This window comes from Saccopteryx bilineata, chromosome 4 (genome assembly GCF_036850765.1).
Source record: "Saccopteryx bilineata isolate mSacBil1 chromosome 4, mSacBil1_pri_phased_curated, whole genome shotgun sequence".
In the NCBI taxonomy this organism is placed as follows: domain Eukaryota; kingdom Metazoa; phylum Chordata; class Mammalia; order Chiroptera; family Emballonuridae; genus Saccopteryx; species Saccopteryx bilineata.
In genome coordinates this window covers 49,986,945-50,007,408 of record NC_089493.1, presented here as the reverse complement: position 1 = coordinate 50,007,408, position 20,464 = coordinate 49,986,945, and the positions used below count along the sequence as shown (strand labels likewise).

Here is a 20,464-nt window from a genome sequence, read left to right as displayed (position 1 = left end):
TCAGGTACACAATTCTACAACATATCTTTGTACAATATATTGTGTGCTCACCCCCACCCCCATTTCTCATAATCTTTCATTTTGTATAGCCGTTGAGTTATGTTAATAACATTTATGGAGGACCTACTCTGTGCCAGGAATTAACATAGATAGATGTAAAGGATGGAGATAGGCAGATAAAAGAGACTGCTTCAGTAGAACACGATGGGATTGAGCACTGCAAGCACAGGGTAGAGCTGCTCCATCCAATCTGAAGGGAGGAGGGGGGATTTAGAGGAAGAATTAATGGAGTTGATACTTAAACTAACGAGTGAGCTGTATGAAGAAGGATAGGATTAAAGGTGTCACCACCCCTGCCTGACCAGGTGGTGGCGCAGTGGATAGAGCTTTAGACTGGGATGCAGAGGACCCAGGTTTGAAACCCGAGATTGCTGGCTTGAGTGTGGGATCATAGACATGAGCTCAAAGGTTGCTGGCTTGAAGCCCAAGGTTGCTGGCTTGAGCAAGGGGTCACTCACTCTACTCTAGACCCCTGGTCAAGGCACATATGAGAAAGAAATCAATGAACTAGCAATCACAACTAAGATGCCAAAACAAAGAATTGATGCTTCTCATCTCTCTCTCTTCCTGTCGGTCCCTATCTGTTCCTCTCTCTGATTTTCTGTGTCTCTGTTAAAAAAGAAAAAAAAAATGTCACCACCTGACAGAGGAGGCAGCCACTTACAAATAGACTAGTCCTGAAAGAACATGGCAGAGTCAAGGAAGCTGAAGTGGAGGGTGTGGAGGGTGGGCCGTGACAGAGGCAGCAGGGCAGGGCAAGGTCATGGAGACCCTTGTCTATCATATTAAAAATCTGAGTTTTGGCCCTGGCCGGGTTGGCTCAGCGGTAGAGCGTCGGCCTAGCGTGCGGAGGGCCCGGGTTCGATTCCCGGCCAGGGCACACAGGAGAAGCGCCCATTTGCTTCTCCACCCCTCCGCCGCAGCTTTCCTCTCTGTCTCTCTCTTCCCCTCCCGCAGCCAAGGCTCCATTGGAGCAGAGATGGCCCGGGCGCTGGGGATGGCTCTGTGGCCTCTGCCTCAGGCGCTAGAGTGGCTCTGGTCGCGGCAGAGCGACACCCCGGAGGGGCAGAACATCGCCCCCTGGTGGGCAGAGCGTCGCCCCTGGTGGGTGTGCCGGGTGGATCCCGGTCGGGCGCATGCGGGAGTCTGTCTGACTGTCTCTCCCCGTTTCCAGCTTCAGAAAAAAAATAAAATAAAAATGAAAAAATGGAAGAAAAAAAAAAAATCTGAGTTTTATCTTGAGGGAATAATGATGGCTACCAGTGTTTCCTAGTCTCTACTATGCATAGGCTTGATTTCTTGATTCTGACTTTTCAGAATTGTATCATACCCCTTTTTCAGATGAGGAAATAGTTTGAAAGAAGTAATTTTCCCAAAGTTTGAGCCTAGGTTCAAACCTAGGTTTGTTAGACTCTCAAAACTTGTGTCTTGCCTGACCAGGTGGTGGTGTAGTGGATAGAGAGTCGGACTGGGATGCGGAAGGAGACAGGTTCGAGACCCCGAGGTTGTCAGCTTGAGCGTGGGCTCATCTGGCTTGAGCAAAAAGCTCACCAGCTTGGACCCAAGGTCGCTGGCTTGAGCAAGGGGTTACTCCAGGGGTCCCCAAACATTTTACACAGGGGCCAGTTCACTGTCCCTCAGACCGTTGGAGGGCCGGACTATAAAAAAAACTATGAACAAATCCCTGTGCACACTGCACATATCTTATTTTAAAGTAAAAAAACAAAACAGGAACAAATACAATATTTAAAACAAGTAAATTTAAATCAACAAACTGACCAGTATTTCAATGGGAACTATGGGCCTGCTTTTGGCTAATGAGATGGTCAATGTCCGGTTCCATATTTGTCACTGCTAGCCATAACAAGTGATATGATGTGCTTCCAGAGCCATGACGTGTGCATGCCGCTTCACCAGAAGTAGTACTGAACGTTAGCGACACCGCGCTTTGTGGCGCCACCACATACATTTACTCTCACTGACCACCACCCCTTCCGGAAGTGCAGTGGTGGCCCGATAAATGGCCTCAGGGGGCCGCATGCAGCCTGCGGGCTGTAGTTTCGGGACCCCTGGGTTACTCAATCTGCTGAAGGCCCACAGTCAAGGCACATATGAGAAAGCAATCAATGAACAACTAAGGTGTCGCAACGAAAAACTGATGATTGATGCTTCTCATCTCTCTCCGTTCCTGTCTGTCTATCCCTCTCTCTGACTCTCTCTCTCTCTGTAAAAAACAAAAAAACAAAACTTGTGTATTTCTACTGTTATACAGCCTTCCCATAAAGTTCATGAAGGATTAGTCTTTTAAAAGATCATTTTCCCAGTATAGAGAATTTACGAGGGGTGAGTCCAAAGATGAAAAGCAGTTAGGAGCTTTATACTGTAATTCACATAAGCAATTGTATGACCTGGAGGCAAAAGTCAGACCAAACAGAGCTAGTTAGGAACTTGGCCCACTGGGTTGTGAAGAGTAAGGAAGAGGAGGAAGATCTTGTTTAAGGAGAAGCAGTTTGAGGTGTAGGTATGAGCAGTTAATGAATTTTGTGCTAGGTATATTCAGAATTTTCAAGTGTAAGTGCCTAGTAATTGGATGCAGAGGTACATGGATTTGGAAGGAGAGAGATTTGACTTAATGTTCAAAGGTTTAGGTTTTCCCAACAGAGAAAAATGATAGAGGCAATGGGGAGATAAGATTTTTCATGGAGAACAGAGAGGAACAAGCTGAGGAGAGAGCCTTGTACAACAAATCCTTGATGATTAAAGAACCTGGGAAGGAGAGAGAATGAATGTGACTTAACTGATTTATGAAATCAGAAAAAACACACACACGTTATATATGTGCATATAGTAATCCCCCTCTTATCTGCAGGGTTTTTTTTTGTTGTTTTTTTTTTACAGAGACAGAGAGAGGGATAGATAGGGACAGACAGACAGGAACGGAGAGAGATGAGAAGCATCAATCATTAGTTTTTCGTTGCGACACCTTAGTTGTTCATTGATTGCTTTCTCATATGTGCCTTGACCATGGGGCTACAGCAGACCGAGTAACCCTTTGCTTGAGCCAGCAACCTTGGGTCCAAGCTGGTGAGCTTTGCTTAAACCAGATGAGCCTGCGCTCAAGCTGGTGACCTCGGGGTCTCGAACCTGGGTCCTCCGCATCCCAGTCCGATGCTCTATCCACTGTGCCACCGCCTGGTCAGGCCTTATCTGCAGTTTTGCTTTCCATGGTTTCAGTTACCCACGGTCAACTGCAGTCTGAAAATAATAAATGGAAAATTTTAGAAATAATTCATAACTTAAAATTTTGCACTGTTCCTGGGTAACATTGTGAAATGTTTGCACCATCCTACCTGGGACCTATCCAGGTCGTCTGCGTTGTCCAGCTGTTAGTCACTGAGTAGCCATCTGTTATAAGATCATATGTCCTGGTATCATAGAGCTTGTGTTCAAGAAACCTTACTTAACAATATGACATTCACATAACTTTTATTATAGTATATTTTTTATTAGTTATTGTTAATTTCTTAAACTATGCCTAATTTATGAATTAAACTTTATCATAGGTATGTATGCTGTTCATGGTATCAGTTATCCACTGGGGATCTTGGAATGTATCCCTTGTGCATAAGGGAGGAACCTTGATGGGAAAAAAGGTGTAGTTGGATTTGGAAGAAAGCAGAAACCTGAGGGTTCTGATGCTTGCGGGGAGAAAATAGAAAGGACTATATTATTGTTAATATGAATGACAAGCAGGTGTGACAAAAGTTAGGGAGTGAGAACTAGAAAGAAAGAAGATTGTGGTTGGGGCATACAGCTTCAGGTTTCAGAGATGGCGCAATTCCGAGTGCTATGGTTAGGATTCCTGCATGGGTGTGCGGCCACGTTGGTCAGGAAATAAAGATTTACTGGAGCTGAGCTCAGGCTCTCTGACAGCACTTTATAGAAAACAAGCAACTTTTACTCAGAAAGACTCCAGGGCTGTGAGGGATAGGATTGTAAAGGAAACCAATTAGATTGAAATACGTTTTTAGAGTATTATTAAAACATCTGTCATAAAGTAATTTATGTGCCGTTTTATGAATGACTCATAAAAACCCACTAGCAGGGCTAATGATTACATAATTTCAAAGTAGTAATGAACATAAGTATCTTGAGATTAGCAATAAGCTGTAAACGCTATAAAAATAAAGATATACCTTTATTTCCCATCCAAGTAAGCAGACTCCCTAAAGTGTACCCATGGACACCTGGCCATTAGGGAAAGGCCTGTTAACCAAAGTTCCAAAATGAAGAGATTCCTTCATTTTTAGGGTCTATGCAGGTGAGAGCTCCTGTGTTATTGGAGGCTTGGTTAATCTGTCAGACTTGTCTTGGTTGAGAAATCCAAACATGAGTGGTCAGAGGTAACAAGTATGCCACCTAAGAAACACTTGTTATTTTAGATGTAGAGGGGACAAGAGTTAGCTGGATCCTAAGACACTTGACTGTTAAATACAGGAACCCCCTACCTGACTAGGCGGTGGCACAGTGGATAGAGCATTGGACTGGGATGCAGAGGACCCAGGTTCAAGACCCTGAGGTCACCAGATTGAGTGCAGGCTCATCTGGTTTGAGCAAAAAGCCCACCAGCTTGGACCCAAGGTTGCTGGCTCCAGCAAGGGGTTACTCGGTCTGCTGAAGGCCCACGGTCAAGGCACATATGAGAAAGCAATCAATGAACAACTAAAGTGTTGCAACGAACAATGAAAAGCTAATAATTGATGCTTCTCATCTCTCTCCGTTTCTGTCTGTCTGTCCCTGTCTAGCCCTCTCTCTCTCAAATAAATAAATAAATAAATAAATAAATAAATAAATAAATAAATAAAACAAAAAAAAAACAGGCACCCCTCTGGGTACAGGAGAGATTTCAGTGCTGATGGAGCCACCTGTAGCCTGAAATGGTCATACTTTAGAGGTAATATTTTATATGAGGATTTTAAACATGTACATCTAATATACTCTTTCACAGAATTAAATTTGGAAGAAACTTGATGGGTCACAAAGTGTAAGGTTGCATTTAGTGGAGAGTCCTTTTGATGGAATCCCTGAAGGATGGTATTTCATCTCTCCTGAAACTCTGCTGTAAACTACTCTGGAAATACTGCCAGACCATGCATGGACAGCTCTTTAAATTGAGCCACTAAAATCTGTTATTTCCATCTAATAGTTTTATGCAGTAGGGATTTTATAGGCAAACAGACCACACTCTACCTACCCTTGTTTTCAAATGTCTTCTCTGTATATTTTTGTCAGGTAACATTAACCAGTCACTAATGACACTAAGAACATGTATGGAAGTCCTGAGAGAGAACCAAACCTATGGAACTAACAAGGTAAGCAGCAGCCTTTTGTTTGTGTAGTTTTATTTGTGTGCATGTTTGCCTTTTGTGTTTATTTGGATTCGAATGTATTTATAGATGGTTCCATATCGAGATTCAAAGTTAACTCATCTGTTCAAGAACTACTTTGATGGGGAAGGGAAAGTACGCATGATCGTGTGTGTGAATCCAAAGGCCGAAGATTATGAAGAAAGTTTGGTAATATTCATTGTATTTATTCTGTATAGTCTCAGAGTTTTCTGCAGAGAAAACCACTATATCTGGGTGTGAAGAATGGCATTTTGAACATTTTAAAAATTGATGCAGACAATGGCCAATTTAATATTGTTTCGTTTAGTAGTTTCTCAGGAAGGACTTGTATGTGTTTATTTATATTTTTCTTATAAACTCCATTTGTTTGATATCTTAGCAAGTCATGAGATTTGCAGAAGTGACCCAAGAAGTTGAAGTAGCAAGACCAGTAGACAAGGCAATATGTGGTTTAACACCGGGACGGCGATACAGAAACCACACTCGGGCAGGCCCGATTGGAGATGGTATGATTTGGGATTAGATTATTTGCCCACTGATTAGTCTGTCTGTCTCTCCTTTCAATCTATTTCACATAAGGTGTTTTACTTCCCTTCCCCTCAAGGGCCAAATGTAAAAAGAAATCTGAACCAACGTATGAGATTTCTTTTGTTATATGTGATAACTTATTTTTTCTTTAACTTGTCCTTTGTTTACAGCTAAATTTTAAGGCATTATGATTATGACAACTCAATAAAGCACATGGTTTATTAGACTGGGGCTGTAATCGCAGTGCTAAACTTGTTTCAATAAGCTCTTTCTCTCCTCTGTAATTTTTTATAATTCTTTATAACTCAATACAGAACTGCTGGTTACAGAAGTGGTTTTACAGAATTTTCCACCTTTGCCGTCCTGCGAAATTTTGGGTGTCAATGATGAGCAGACTCTCCCCAGGCTTATTGAAGCATTAGAGAGACGCCATCAACTACGTCAAATGATGATTGAGGAGTTTAACAAACAATGTAAGAGCAAAAACCATTTGTGATCATTTTAACTCCAGAAATTTGCAGTGAATCTGAGTCTGTGGTGGGATGGATCTTTAAGGAAGGCTTATATTGTGTCTGTACTTTGTAGTGTTCAAGATTTTGTTTATTTAAACTGACAAAAATAATTTGCCCAAGTCACATAGCCTAGGAAGTGGTGTACTAGGAAATCAGCAGGATCTGTTTCTAAAGTGATTCTGCTGTGATTTCTGTTTTTGCATTTGTTGTACTGAAGCAAATTATTTACCCATAAGGATTGGGAAGGGGATGCCATAGTGCAAAATGCAAGACTTTATAGTATTTGCTAATAACCATTGATTACATTGGTTATTTTGGAATTGGAGTAAACAAAACCTGCATGCTTTTGTTTCAGCTATGACTTTTAAAGTTCTGTTGCAAGAATTTGACAATGGTGTTGTAAATAAAGAAAATTACATTCAAGGAAAACTAAATGAAAAAGAAAAGGTGATCTCAGGACAGAAATTGGAAATAGAACGACTGGAGAAAAAAAACAAAACTTTAGAATATAAGGTTGGTTTTGACATTGTTATAGTGGCTATTTACTGCTGTTCTCCGATTTAGCCCTTATGCTGTCCCTCCTGTCAGTACTGCTTACTGACAGTTATCCCTTAGCTATTAATCTTCATCCTACCCAAAAAGAGGAAATGTGAGTGAAAAGCATAAAAGGGATATTGTACTCTTTAATTTTATGAGTTACATGTTAGCAGTTGAAGAGAATGTTCTCTGGCCTAAACAAGTGAGTTCTCTAGAGGGTTTTCTAGAATTTAGCTTTGGTCATAGCTTGATTTTTTACTTATCACCAGATAATATATGTTTGTTTCCTCATTTACAGAGGATCATTTGGGGGGAACACTCATTCTAGAGAGAAGCTAGTCTCAACCAATACAATGTTCCCTATTCCCAAAATAGTCTTAACAATTAATTTTTAGGGCCCTGGCCAAATAGCTTGGTTGGTTAGAGCATCATCTCCATATACAGGTGTCGCTGGTTCCATACCCAGTCAGGGCACATACAGAAACAGATTGATCTGTCTTTCCCTGTCTCTTTCTCTCTCCCCTCTCTCTCGCTTTCCCTCCCTCCCTCCATCCCTCCCTGTCTTCTCCCTTCTCTCCCCCCTTTTCCCTCCCTCTCCCTCTCTAAAAAGAAAAATAAATTTTTTTTAATGTTATTTTAAAAGAAGGGAGAGAACAAGAGAGAGACAGGAACATCAATCTGTTCCTGTATGAGCCCTGACTGAGGACCAAACTGGCAACCTCTACGCTTCTGGATGATGCTCTAACCAACCGAGCTATCCAGCCAGGGCATATAAATTTTTTTAATTAAAATAAAATAAAATAAAATGTTAGGCCTGACCCTCTCCTTCTCAGGAGCACTCCCACGCCTGTCCCTTCCCCCTCTTGTCCCAGCGGCAGCATTACCTTTACCCTTCTCTCCTTAGGTGCTAAGACCCCTCCTTTTGCCTCTGTAACTTGTTTCCTGAACCCATTTCCTCTACCCTCCTTCTACCTCTGTGACTTTCTAAATAAACTTTCTCTTATAGTTTTGAGTCTTGGATCTGAACTCTTTCCTAGCCAGAACTCAAGTACCTAGGTTGCTGAACCAAGGTCCGGTCTGCCTCCACCAGTCTAGCACCTGGTGCTGTTCTCAGCTGCCAGCACAGAGACCCGGGCCTGAGGCAGCGAGGGGTGTACAAAAAGCAACATCTTTCTCCAGCATTGACCAGCTTCCACTAGCACAGGACTTGTGGCTGAAGACCAGGCAGCCGTCTGGGAGCTCAGACTGCTAGCATGTCCTGGCCAATAAAAAGAAAAAAAAAAATTAAGGCCTGAATTTTAGGGGAAAGTATATTTACATTCCAAGAACTGAACATAATGGTCTGCCTTCCAGATCGAAATTTTAGAGAAAACAACTACTATCTATGAAGAAGATAAGCGCAATCTGCAACAGGAACTTGAAACACAGAATCAGAAACTTCAGCGACAGTTCTCTGACAAACGCCGACTAGAAGCCAGGTTGCAAGGCATGGTGACAGAAACGACCATGAAGTGGGAGAAAGAATGTGTGAGTGTCATGCCTGTAGTGCTGAGCGCAGAGACATGATTGATTTCAGGTGGTGGTGTTAATGACTGTACCTGGCTTAGGGTTTTGGTGGTGGGGCATTAGTTGCTTATTCAGTTCCTTCCTTTCTCTGCCCTGGACATTCATTAGCATTATGAAGTATAGTTACCTCAGGAAGAACTGGAGAACTGTCATTTTTTAGGAAACAGTGTTTCTGTAATCTGGTATACTTGTTTAGTGAAAGTGAGTTAGAATATAATTGCCATTGATCCGTCTGTAGGAGCGTCGAGTGGCAGCTAAACAAATGGAGATGCAGAACAAACTCTGGGTGAAAGATGAGAAACTGAAACAGCTGAAGGCAATTGTTACTGAACCCAAAGCTGAGAAGCCAGAAAGGCCCTCTCGGGAGCGGGATCGAGACAAAGCTACTCCAAGATCTGTTTCTCCATCGCCAATACCTGTGAGTCATTTGTCAGTGTGTAGTCATTTAGGGCTAGAGAAAATCTGTTCAGATTAGGTGACTATTTCCATGAGAAAAAATTTTTGTTTTATATTATTTATATTTCTCAAACTTCTATTTAATTTTTTAACTCAGTATAGACACAAATTTAGTATAACAACATATTAATTTAGTACAATAATTATAATGCTATCTTTATGTGTTAAATTGTAGAAGAGTAATGAATTGTTTCAGTTTTTCAGTCTTGCTCATTAATTTCTTTTCAATTTTTTTAGCTTTCTGGTAACTATATTGCTCAGATTTCCAACGGCCAGCAACTCATGACCCAGCCTCAGCTTCATAGGCGCTCTAACTCTTGCAGCAGCATTTCTGTAGCTTCCTGTATTTCGGAGTGGGAGCAGAAAATTCCTCCGTACAACACACCTCTCAATGTCACATCCATTGCAAGGCGTAGGCAGCAGGAGCCAGGACAAAGTAAAGCTTGTGTCGTGTCAGACAGAAGGCGAGGGATGTACTGCACTGAAGGCAGGGAGTTGGTTCCCACACTCAGAAATGAGATAGAACTAGAAGAGGACCGATGCTGCAGGGTTAGTGCCAGCATTCTTTTACAGCGTTACAGCAATAGGGTTCATTTGTGGTTTTGTAACTTGGTTCAGAAAGTTTGACAGAAAGCTGGGTGAGCTCCAATATAAATAAAGTATAATTCTCATGTTAATTTGAAAGATCAAATCTCCCCCAAATTGAGGTCTAGCTCTTAAGCTGAAAAAGCCTAAACACATTTGGCAACAGAAATAATGCCTTGTGTTCAGCAAGCACAGGTCAGTAGGGCAATGCCAGAGTAGTCTGTGCTTTTTAGTTGCATAAGCTCATCAGTGTGTGAATGTGAGTGTCTTAGAGCCCCTTTTCCAATTATTTTTTTATTTTTCTTCCCCCAAATTATTTTGTTTTCTATTTTCTGCTGCTTTATATTTTGAAAATTTTCAAACCCAAAGAAAAATTAAAAGAATGGTACAGTATTATTATCTTCTCCCCCTTACCTAGGATTTACCAATTGTTACTTTATATACAGGGTGGGCAAACGTAGGCTTACAGTTGTAAGTATGCAAAACAGTTTATTCTTGTACTCTTATTTATTAATTATTGTATTATTTTCCATACAAACAACTAAAAACCTACTTTTGCCCCCACCTTGTAGATATTGCAAACATTTTTTTTCTTGAACTTTTGAAAGTAAGTCTAACTTCATGATACTTTATCCCTAAAACTAAGGACATCGTCCTATATTACCACAATCTTTTTTTTTTTTTTTTTTTTTGAGAGAGAGAGATGAGAAGCATCAGCTCATAGTTGCGGCACTTTTAATTGTTCATTGGTTGCTTCTCATATGTGCCTTGACCAGGGGCTCCAGCCAATACATGACCCCTTGTTCAAGCCAGTGACTCTGCACTCATCCCGGTGACTTTGGGATTTCGAACCTCCCAGGTCGATGCTTTATCCACTACGCCATCATCGGTCAGGCTATAACCACAGTCTTTATCACACAGAGTTAGCATTAACTCTGAATAAATATTCTCTAATACACAGTTCATGTTTACATTTCTCCAGTTGTTCCTGTAATAGCTTTTCTTTTTTCAATCCATGATCCTATGAAATGAAGGTAAATGAATGCACACTGCATGTGGTCATGTCTCTTTCATCTCTTTTATTATAAAATGGTCCCCCACTTTTTTGATTTTCATGACATTCACTGTTTTTGAAAAGTCTGGGCCAGTTGTTTTGCAACTACTGAAAGTTTGCATGCCCAATGAATTGCTTTTAATCTCAAAAGCTGTATTTCAATTTACAAGGGCTCTGCCTCATTCAAGGGTGTTTAAACAAATTCACATAAGGATTTAAGGTAAAGCCTCTGAATCTGAATAAATGAACCAAGTTACTATTATGAACTTACATTTAATAAAACCTTAATATATATAGCTTTTAAAATTTTTTCTTCTAAACATTAATCTTATAACTCTTTTCTTTAGATTTACTTGTATAATTTAGGGTACAGAAAATTTTCATTCAGATGCCCTGAATTCATGATTATTAAGGAATGGTGATGATTCCAAGGCATATATATATGTAGATATATATATGCACCAAGGCAACAGAAATGTTAAAGTCGCTTAAGTTCTGCCCCGTGCCAATATGGCTTTAAACCTGTTTAGAAAACAAATTGTGGTGACTGGTCTTTCTGATCAACTAGTAAATTCCCTTTATTTCATGAAAACTTAAATATAAAACTATTCAAGGCTTGCTTATTCCTGGTCAACATTAATTTAATACCTAATTTGGCTAAGATATTTAAGAGGATTTATTAATGATCCTTGAACTTCTTACTTGAAATCAAAATCTTTTAAGAAGTGCAGCAGAAAAGTTTAGGCGCTAGTATCTATGCATCTAGATCTGTTGGTCAAAAATTATGTCGGGGGGTGGGGGTGGCAGGGGGGATTTATGTCCAGTAGGCTGAAATTATACTTCAGTGAGAAAGAAATGTTAAGTATCATTTATTTCATAAATGGTAGTAGATTATAAGGTCTATCATCTTTCCAAAGCTTGTTTGAGAATGTATTTTATTGCTAAATGTGTTCAAGAAAACTGTCACTTGCTAAATGGTCGATCATGATAGCCAGACTTCTTGTTCAGCATTAATTAAGCCATTTTAAGAATGGAAAGTTTCCTGCTTGCTGTTAGGCTTGTGCATCTTTAGGGACAAACTATCTTGCCCCCATGTATTTATTTTTTAAGATTTTATTTATTGATTTTACAGAGAGGGGTGGGGGAGTGAGAAGTATCAACTCATAGTTGCTTCATTTTAGTTGTTCATTGATTGCTTGTCTTACCAGGCAAGCCCAGGGTAGCAAACCCGCAACCTCAGCATTCCAGGTTAACCCTCTATCCACTGTGCAACCACAGGCCAGGCCACCCATGTTTCATACTATCATGATTTGTCACTGGTGCTTCATTTATTTTTTAGTTATCAAGAGATGTATTTTGAAATTGGGATCTTCATATTTGACCTGTTTTAAAGGATTTGGCCTGTGGCAGGCTGTTGCATTTGCTTTCAGTTTTACAAACAAACATGTTTGTAAAATACCAAAGATAACTCATTGCCTCAAATTATTAACTATGTCTTTTATGTGAAGTAATTTTTCTTAGGTTGAATTTACTAAATTCAGCTTTTCCAAATTTAAATGACATTTGACTGAAGCAACTGGTTTTTAATTGTATGCTAGAGACTGATCTGACACTATGATCTTTATATGGTTCTTGGAACCATTTATGAAATGTTTGGGGGGAAAGTAGTTATGTTATAGTCATTGTTGTATTTGAATTTTTAATGAAGTTTTGTTTAGAGATTTTAAAATTTCAGAAAGTATATTCTTTTAATCATTTTATACATAGGGTTCTTAATTATACCTTAACAATCTTTAACATTTTGTACTGTGTAGCCCAATTGGCTTTTTTGTGTGTTTGTGTAAGGAGTGTTTTCTCTTATGTTTAGCTGTTCAGGTTTTTATTGATCTTACTGAAGCTTTTAACATAGTTGTGGACCTAATAGGTTACTTTATAATGGTAGGCACAAATATTGGTTTTGACTGTGCTGCAAAATGAATTATTTGTCTTGAATAATACCACCTACACAGGAAAGACTAGCAGCAGCATTACCAGAATTTTTCCTTTTATTTTTTGTTGAAAGGGAAGCTCCCTGGTAGACTGTATAATAATATAAGCTGGTATTAAAAGATGTTTGTTGGTTTTGTATTTAAATTCGAAGGGAATATTTAAAGTATTTGACTAACATGTTTAGCTTTTGAAAATGTAGCCAAACCTGCTGCACTTCTAATAATACCCTTAAATTAATTCTGGGTTATGCTTGTTTCTTGATTCCTTTCAACTTGATCAGAACGCACCACCACTTCGTCTCCGACACAGACGATCACGCTCTGCAGGAGACAGATGGGTAGATCATAAGCCTGCCTCTAATGTGCAAACTGAAACAGTCATGCAGCCACATGTCCCTCATGCCATCACAGTATCTGTTGCAAACGAAAAGGCACTAGCTAAGTGTGAGAAGTACATGCTGACCCACCAGGAACTAGCCTCCGATGGGGAGATTGAAACTAAACTAATTAAGGTAAAACAAATTTACACAGGAGAAAAAAATATACAAAAAGTCAACAAAAAAAAAATTTACTTTTCTATTCCTTTGGCACACAGACAGTGTCCACTGGAACAAAACAAGTGTTTGATACAACCTCTGTGTTAGAAAACCTAGTGACTGCTTTGGGTGGGAAACTGAACTAGGATTAAATTTGTTTTTTATTGAACGAAGCTTAGATCCTCAGGTTTGTTGGAGAAACTCCAGATCTATTATGTACTGTAAATTAATGTATATTTAGTTTTAACCATGACTTGAAAAATAAACCTAAACAAAGGACTACCTTTGCTTTCTTTCCATCAGTTCAAGATGAAAAACCCACATTAAAATTTGACCTATCAAATTACGGTACTTAGTATTGAGCTACCCAAAGTCCTTTCCTGACTACAGAAGGACCTTCCCCTCATCATAGAGTCAATGAAGAATCAGGGAAGTAAAAGACATGACTGGGGTTAAAGTTTTTCATTTTGAATTCAATTTAGAGGATGATTCTTATTATAAACTTCTGACAGATTTCTTGATCCAAAGCATAGTTTTTAGATTATAAGTTAAATGGAAAGGAATATTATTTTCTGCAGTTAAGAATGTTACTGATTGGACTTCTTTTGTTTAAGGAGAAATATGTATTCAAATTTTCAAGTATTTTAATATTACTGACCCAGGAGTCCCAAGCACCATATGGTTTTGTGAATAGGAGTTTCCATAAAACAACAGTCTTAAGTTCAATTTGACAGATATATGTACATTTATCATTGAGCTGTATCAAAGTATAATGGTGATCTTTTCTCTTGGCTCTAGGGTGATGTTTATAAAACAAGGGGTGGTGGACAATCTGTTCAGTTTACTGATATTGAGACTTTGAAGCAAGAATCACCAACTGGGTGAGTGATCATCAAATGTGTCTCATTAGAGTGCTGTGGTTTTCTTAGCTGCTCATTCTCAAAGGAGCAGAATAGCCTGTAAAATGTATCATTTATTCTCTGAAGAAGGGTAGTGGTGTTTCCCTATTTCTAATATGTTTTCTGTTGATAGATGCAAAAATAATTGTTGCATCTTGTTTCCCCTTTCTCCATAGTCGAAAACGAAGATCTTCCACAGTATCACCTACCCAACCAGATGGTGCAGAGTCAGAATGGACTGATGTAGAAACAAGGGTAGGGGTAAAAATTAAATACTTGTCTGCTTAATAAAAATTAGGGCTGTCATATTTTAAGCCCCACAACTGTAGCTTTTCATGCTCTTTGAAGTAGCTGAGGTCTGGTCTCACATTGCCAGTGCAGCATGAAGACCTGTCCCAGCAAACCTCTGAAGGGGCCCTGGCTGGTTGGCTCAGTGGTAGAGCGTCGGCCTGGCATGCAAGGGGTCCCGGGTTCGATTCCCAGCCAGGGCACACAGGAGAAACGCCCATCTGCTTCTCCACCCCTCCCCCTCTCCCTCCTCTCTGTCTCTCTCTTCCCCTCCCGCAGCTAAGGCTCCATTGGAGCAAAGATGGCCCGGGCATTGGGGATGGCTCCTTGGCCTCTGCCCCAGGCGCTAGAGTGGCTCTGGTCGCAACAGAGCGACGCCCCCTGGTGGGCAGAGCTTCGCCCCCTGGTGGGCAGAGTGTCGCCCCCTGGTGGGCGTGCCGGGTGGATCCCAGTCGGGCGCATGCGGGAGTCTGTCTGACTGTCTCTCCCCGTTTCCGGCTTCGGAAAAATACAAAAAAAAAAAAACCTCTGAAGGGACTTAATTGTACTTTTTTAGTTCTGGTTTTACTGGAGTTCTTTGGGTTAAAGTCCCTGTGTTCAGTGTAGAAGGATAGGACCCTAAAACTCAAGACAGCATGACCCTAGAAACAGTGATTTTCAACCCGAGTACCACAAGAATTTTTAAAACATGTGATACCTGCCTTTCAGTCAAGGGCATTGACCTCTCTTAAATTGTATAAAAATAAAAAGACAGCCAACACAATAGCTGTCCGGTGTGAATGCCCTGTTTTGCATGTATAGGTCATATATTAGAGTTGCATCTGATTGCTTATTCTTGGTGCCAGAAATCCTTGTATACAAGTATAGGCACCTGATTTTTTTTTTTTATTTTTTGTATTTTTCTGAAGTTGGAAACGGGGCAGCAGTCAGACTCCCACATGCTCCCAACCGGGATCCACCCGACATGCCCACCAGGGGCCGATGCTCTGCCCATCTGGGGTGTTGCTCTATTGCAATCAGAGCCATTCTAGTGCCTGAGGAAGAGGCTGTGGAGCCATCCTCAGCGCCCGGGCAAACTTTGCTCCAATGGAGCCTTGGCTGCGGGAGGGGAAGAGAGAGCCAGAGAGGAAGGAAAGGGGGAAGGGTGGAGAAGCAGATGGGCGCTTCTCCTGTGTGCCCTGGCCGGAAATTGAACCCAGGACTCCTGCATGTCAGGCCGACGCTCTACCACTGAGCCAACCAGCCAGGGCCAGCACTTGTTTTTTTTTGTTTTTTTTGTTTTTGTTTTTCATTTTAGAAAGGGGGGTGGAGAGAGAGAGAGAGGAGAGAGAGAAGGGGGGTGAGGAGTAGGATGCATCAACTCCCATATGTGCCTTGACCAGGCGAGCCCGGGGTTTCGAACCGGAGACCTCAGCATTTCCAGGTCGATGCTTTATCCACTGCACCACCACAGGTCAGGCCAGGCACCTGATCTTTTAAAAGTCACTTGGATCAGAAAGGGTTGGTAATTACTATTATTATTTGTAAACCAATCAAAATTATACCCTTTTTTTTGTCAGACTGGCAAAAAAAATTTTTTTGTGTGTGCTGCAGAATTTTAGTGATTAGTTTGTGCCATGAGATAAAAAAGGTTGAAAATCGCTGCCCTAATGAGGCTCATATGGAGAGAGCATTAGAAGGTGGGGCCAGGAGGCCAAGCGCTGGCCACTAACTTTCTCAAGAACTCCTTTTCCTGATCTAAATGAGGAAATTTACCTCGATAATCCCTGAAGACCATTGTGAATCACAGTCTTTGTGGCCTCTGTCAAACTGCAAGTATCTGACTGGTATTTTAACAGGTGCCTGTGCTGAACTAGAAAGCAATGTTGGATTTCAATTTGGTGGAAACTATCTAAACAGAATTGTGTTTTATAGACTGCTAAGAAGAACTGATCTTTTCCTCTTCTGTAATTTTCCCATCAGTGCTCTGTGGCTGTAGAGATGAGAGCAGGGTCTCAGCTGGGACCTGGATATCAGCATCATGCACAACCCAAGTGAGTACTGGGTAATTGGGGCTTTTCTGTGCATGTTTTCCCTCTAGTATTTCCACCACCACCCCTCCTCCCTACCACTGGGAGGACATAAGTGGTTTTTTGTTTACCCCTTGGCATCTCTGGGCAGACTGCAGAAGGCAGCCAGAGTGCTGAGGACCTCGTCAGTCTGGCTAAGGGCAATTAGAGCTGCAAGAACCGGAGGTGATGCAGGATTGGCTCGCTCCTGTTCATCTTTTGCCACTGCTCAAAGCTTTCAGAGGCCAAACCGAGATCCCTTATAATGAGGGGAGGCTAAAGGTTTTAGTCAGGATGGCTGCTCTTCCTGTAATTCACTCTTTCCTAACTTGCCTCTTCGTCTTGTTACAGCAATAAAATGTTCACTAAAGTAAAACAGTGGTGAAAGTGACGGTTGGGGAAGGAATCACACTTTTCCCTCTTCTATTAAGCACATACCCAACAGTTTGCCAAGTCTTTTTTCATATTAGTAAAACTCCTTCTTTTCAAATATCTATTTATATAAGTCCATGTGTCCATTTCTAACACATGTATTCCTTAGGCAATTTGTAAAATTATTGAAACAGGATAAAAAGATGGGAAGTCCTGTTTTCTTTTTAATTTAATACTAGGTAAGTATACCTTGTAGCTGTTACTTGCTTACCCAGATGGACTTGAACTTTTCCCATGATAAAACCAGGAATGCTCTAAGGCTAAGCCCTTCTAGAGATCAAATTGTTCCAAATGTGTTAATTGATTGCAAAATTTAGCACTAATTGCTGGCTTTTATGTTTTAGGCGCAAGAAGCCATGAACTGACAGTCTTGATAATGAAAGAAGGTTTTCATTGTGTTAAATTTCTCTAAAACCATGTCAGAAGGAGTCATCCTGTAGGAGTTCAGCTTCGTTACTATCACAGATCTCGGACATCACACCTGGCCTAGATCAGAGATTCCCCCATGCTTCCAAAGATACCTAGGATCCAACAAATGCGTCATATTACATGCCTTGCCATATTTAATATTAATAGCAGAGAAAGACTCTCTTCTCATTGCCATATGAATTTTTTAATAATGCTATTTTTGTATATTTCTTGTATACTTATAAACTAATTCATGCAAGTGTTTGTCTTGGGTGATTAAGGAAGAATATATCTAGACCACACTTCATTTTTTATTGTGACTTTTCTAGCTCTTACCTGAATATTTAAGGTTTTATAAACAAAACAAATGCTGCTACTAATTAGCTGCAAAAATGCACTTTAGACATATTTGACAGTTCAAACTTTCAAAATAAAGATGTCATGACTGGCCAATACAAAAATCATTTTAGGAAGTTGTTTTAAATTTTGTACATACTCACTTTCTGATACTTAGATATGCCAAAAGAAATGAAATAAAAAGCACTAAAAATACAGTTGTATGACAGTCCTAACACACATGCCCAGCCCCTGGCATGTGCTATAGGTTTAGCTGGCACTCATGTAGGATGAAGAAGACTAGAAGTTTTCCTCACATTGGGGCAACCTGTTTTAGCACACAAAGAAATGGCTTGTAAAGGGGGTGTTTCCCCTGCCAAGAACCAGGAATCTTAACCCCAATTCACATGCATAACCCGATGATATGCATAGCCAATGGACAATCCTTAATACAGTGTTTGACCTGGAATCTCCCCCCTTTTTTTGTGTGTGTGTGTGTGTGTGTATTTTTCTGAAGTTGGAAACGGGAGGCAGTCAGACTCCCGCATGCGCCCAACCAGGATCCACCCGGCACGCCCATCCGGGGCCTCGCTCTGTCACAACCAGAGCCATTCCAGCGCCTGAGGCAGAGGCCATAGAGCCATCCTCAGCGCCCAGGCCAACTTTGTTCCAATGGAGCCTTGGCTGCAGGAGGGGAAGAGAGAGACAGGAAGGAGAGGGGGAGGGGTGGAGAAGCAGATGGACACCTCTCCTGTGTGCCCTGGCCGGGAATCGAACCCGGGACTCCTGCACACCAGGCTGACACTCTACCACCCTTTCTTAATTCAATTGACTTAACTGGGTTTCAAGAGCAGTGCTCATAAATTTCCAGGTATGAAAAATTTAATTCTTGATACTATATGTAACTTAAATCCATATAAAAGTAAAGAGTGCCTGACCTGTGGTGGTGCAGTGGATAAAGTGTTGACTGGAAATTCTGAAATCACTGGTTCGAAACCCTGGGTTTGCCTGGTCAAGGTGCATATGGGAGTTGATGCTTCCTGCTCCTCTCTCCCTGCCCTTCTATCCTCTTACTTTCTCTATCCCCTGCCCCTCCTCTCTAAAATAAATAAATTAGAAAAGTGAAGAGTGACATCAGCATCATGGTGACATGATTCCTTTTTTCTCTTCTCTTTTACTTACAACTTTCTGGTCATTCGTAATGGAACAGAAAGGTCTCAGCACATTACACCAGGACATCCAAGAGATTTCTGCCTACATGTGTTTTAAAAAAGGAGGTGGGGCCCTGGCCGGTTGGCTCAGCGGTAGAGCGTCGGCCTAGCGTGCGGAGGACCCGGGTTCGATTCCCGGCCAGGGCACACAGGAGAAGCGCCCATTTGCTTCTCCACCCCTCCGCCGCGCTTTCCTCTCTGTCTCTCTCTTCCCCTCCCGCAGCCAAGGCTCCATTGGAGCAAAGATGGCCCGGGCGCTGGGCATGGCTCTGTGGCCTCTGCCTCAGGCGCTAGAGTGGCTCTGGTCGCAATATGGCGACGCCCAGGATGGGCAGAGCATCGCCCCCTGGTGGGCAGAGCACCACCCCTGGTGGGCGTGCCGGGTGGATCCCGGTCGGGCGCATGCGGGAGTCTGTCTGTCTCTCCCCGTTTCCAGCTTCAGAAAAATGAAAAAAAAAAAAAAGAGGTGGGTAGGACTTCAGGGGGTTTGGATCCACAGAAGTCAGTGAGCTGCCCCACTCCCACTTGTGGTGATGGGGGTGGGGGGAGTGAAACTGGAGAATGCAGAACAGGTGGCCACATATGGGAAATGGAGCATTTGTGGGGGTCCAGCCAACCGAGAGTACCAGGCATGACATCAGATGGGATGGAGACTAGTTTGGAGGCAGAGGAGTAACTTAAGAAGTCAGTCCTCGCCAGGGTGGCACTGTGACAAGCTGGGCTTTCACCAGCAGTGACAACAGCTACCTCCCTTAAAGGAAGTGGAAAAAAATAGTGACTGACCATGGGCTTCAAGGGTTGCAGCTGGAGGTACCTATTTCTCTTCAGTAGCAGTACTTTCTGAGAAAGGGACCTCATGACCAGGTGGAAGGAGAGGAAAGGGAAGGTGGCAGACAAGGATAAAGAAGGGCATTGCCCTGGCCGGATGTCTTGGTTGGTTAGAGCTATGATCCCCAACCCCTGGGCTGTGGGCCATTTGGTACCGGTCCACAGAGAAAGAATAAATAACTTACATTATTTCCGTTTTATTTATGTTTAAGTCTGAACGATGTTTTATTTTTATTATTATTATTATTATTATTTTTTTTTTTGTATTTTTCTGAAGCTGGAAACGGGGAGAGACAGACAGACTCCCGCATGCGCCCGACTGGGATCCACCCGGCACGCCCACCAGGGGGCGGCGCTCTGTGCTCTGTTGCGACCAGAGCCACTCTAGTGCTTGGGGCAGAGGCCAAGGAGCCATCCACAGCTCCCGGGCCATCTTTGCTCCAATGGAGCCTCACTGCGGGAGGGGAAGAGAGAGACAGAGAGGAAGGAGAGGGGGAGGGGTGGGGAAGCAGATGGGCGCTTCTGTGTACCCTGGCCTGGAATCGAACCCGGGACTTCTGCACACCAGGCCGATGCCCTACCACTGAGCCAACTGGCCAGGGCTGATGTTTTATTTTTAAAAAATGACCAGATTCCCTCTGTTACATCTGTCTAAGACTCACTCTTGACGCTTGTCTCGGTCACGTGATACATTTATCCGTCCCACCCTAAAGGCCGGTCCATGAAAATATTTTCTGACATTAAACCGGTTCGTGGCCCAAAAAAGGTTGGGGACCACTAGGTT

The 20,464-nt window shown here is 41.9% G+C and overlaps 1 protein-coding gene across 3 annotated transcripts in view; it reads left to right on the top strand.

Annotated features, from left to right (window-relative positions):
* KIF23 (kinesin family member 23) overlaps window positions 1–17,869 on the top strand; it is a 35,137-nt gene extending 17,268 nt beyond the window's left edge. For 2 of the 3 annotated variants that reach the window (XM_066276593.1, XM_066276592.1), the window contains 13 exons: window positions 5,353–5,432; window positions 5,517–5,636; window positions 5,848–5,974; window positions 6,311–6,469; window positions 6,864–7,021; window positions 8,399–8,572; window positions 8,850–9,029; window positions 9,305–9,616; window positions 12,976–13,206; window positions 14,029–14,111; window positions 14,306–14,384; window positions 16,380–16,450; window positions 17,242–17,869. In XM_066276593.1, the coding sequence (XP_066132690.1) occupies window positions 5,353–5,432; window positions 5,517–5,636; window positions 5,848–5,974; window positions 6,311–6,469; window positions 6,864–7,021; window positions 8,399–8,572; window positions 8,850–9,029; window positions 9,305–9,616; window positions 12,976–13,206; window positions 14,029–14,111; window positions 14,306–14,384; window positions 16,380–16,450; window positions 17,242–17,257 (1,790 nt within the window). In that variant the 3' untranslated portion in view covers window positions 17,258–17,869. The remainder of the gene's footprint in view (window positions 1–5,352; window positions 5,433–5,516; window positions 5,637–5,847; window positions 5,975–6,310; window positions 6,470–6,863; window positions 7,022–8,398; window positions 8,573–8,849; window positions 9,030–9,304; window positions 9,617–12,975; window positions 13,207–14,028; window positions 14,112–14,305; window positions 14,385–16,379; window positions 16,451–17,241) is intronic. The other variant, XM_066276594.1, reaches the window with a different exon arrangement.
* The last annotated feature ends 2,595 nt before the right edge of the window (window positions 17,870–20,464 follow it).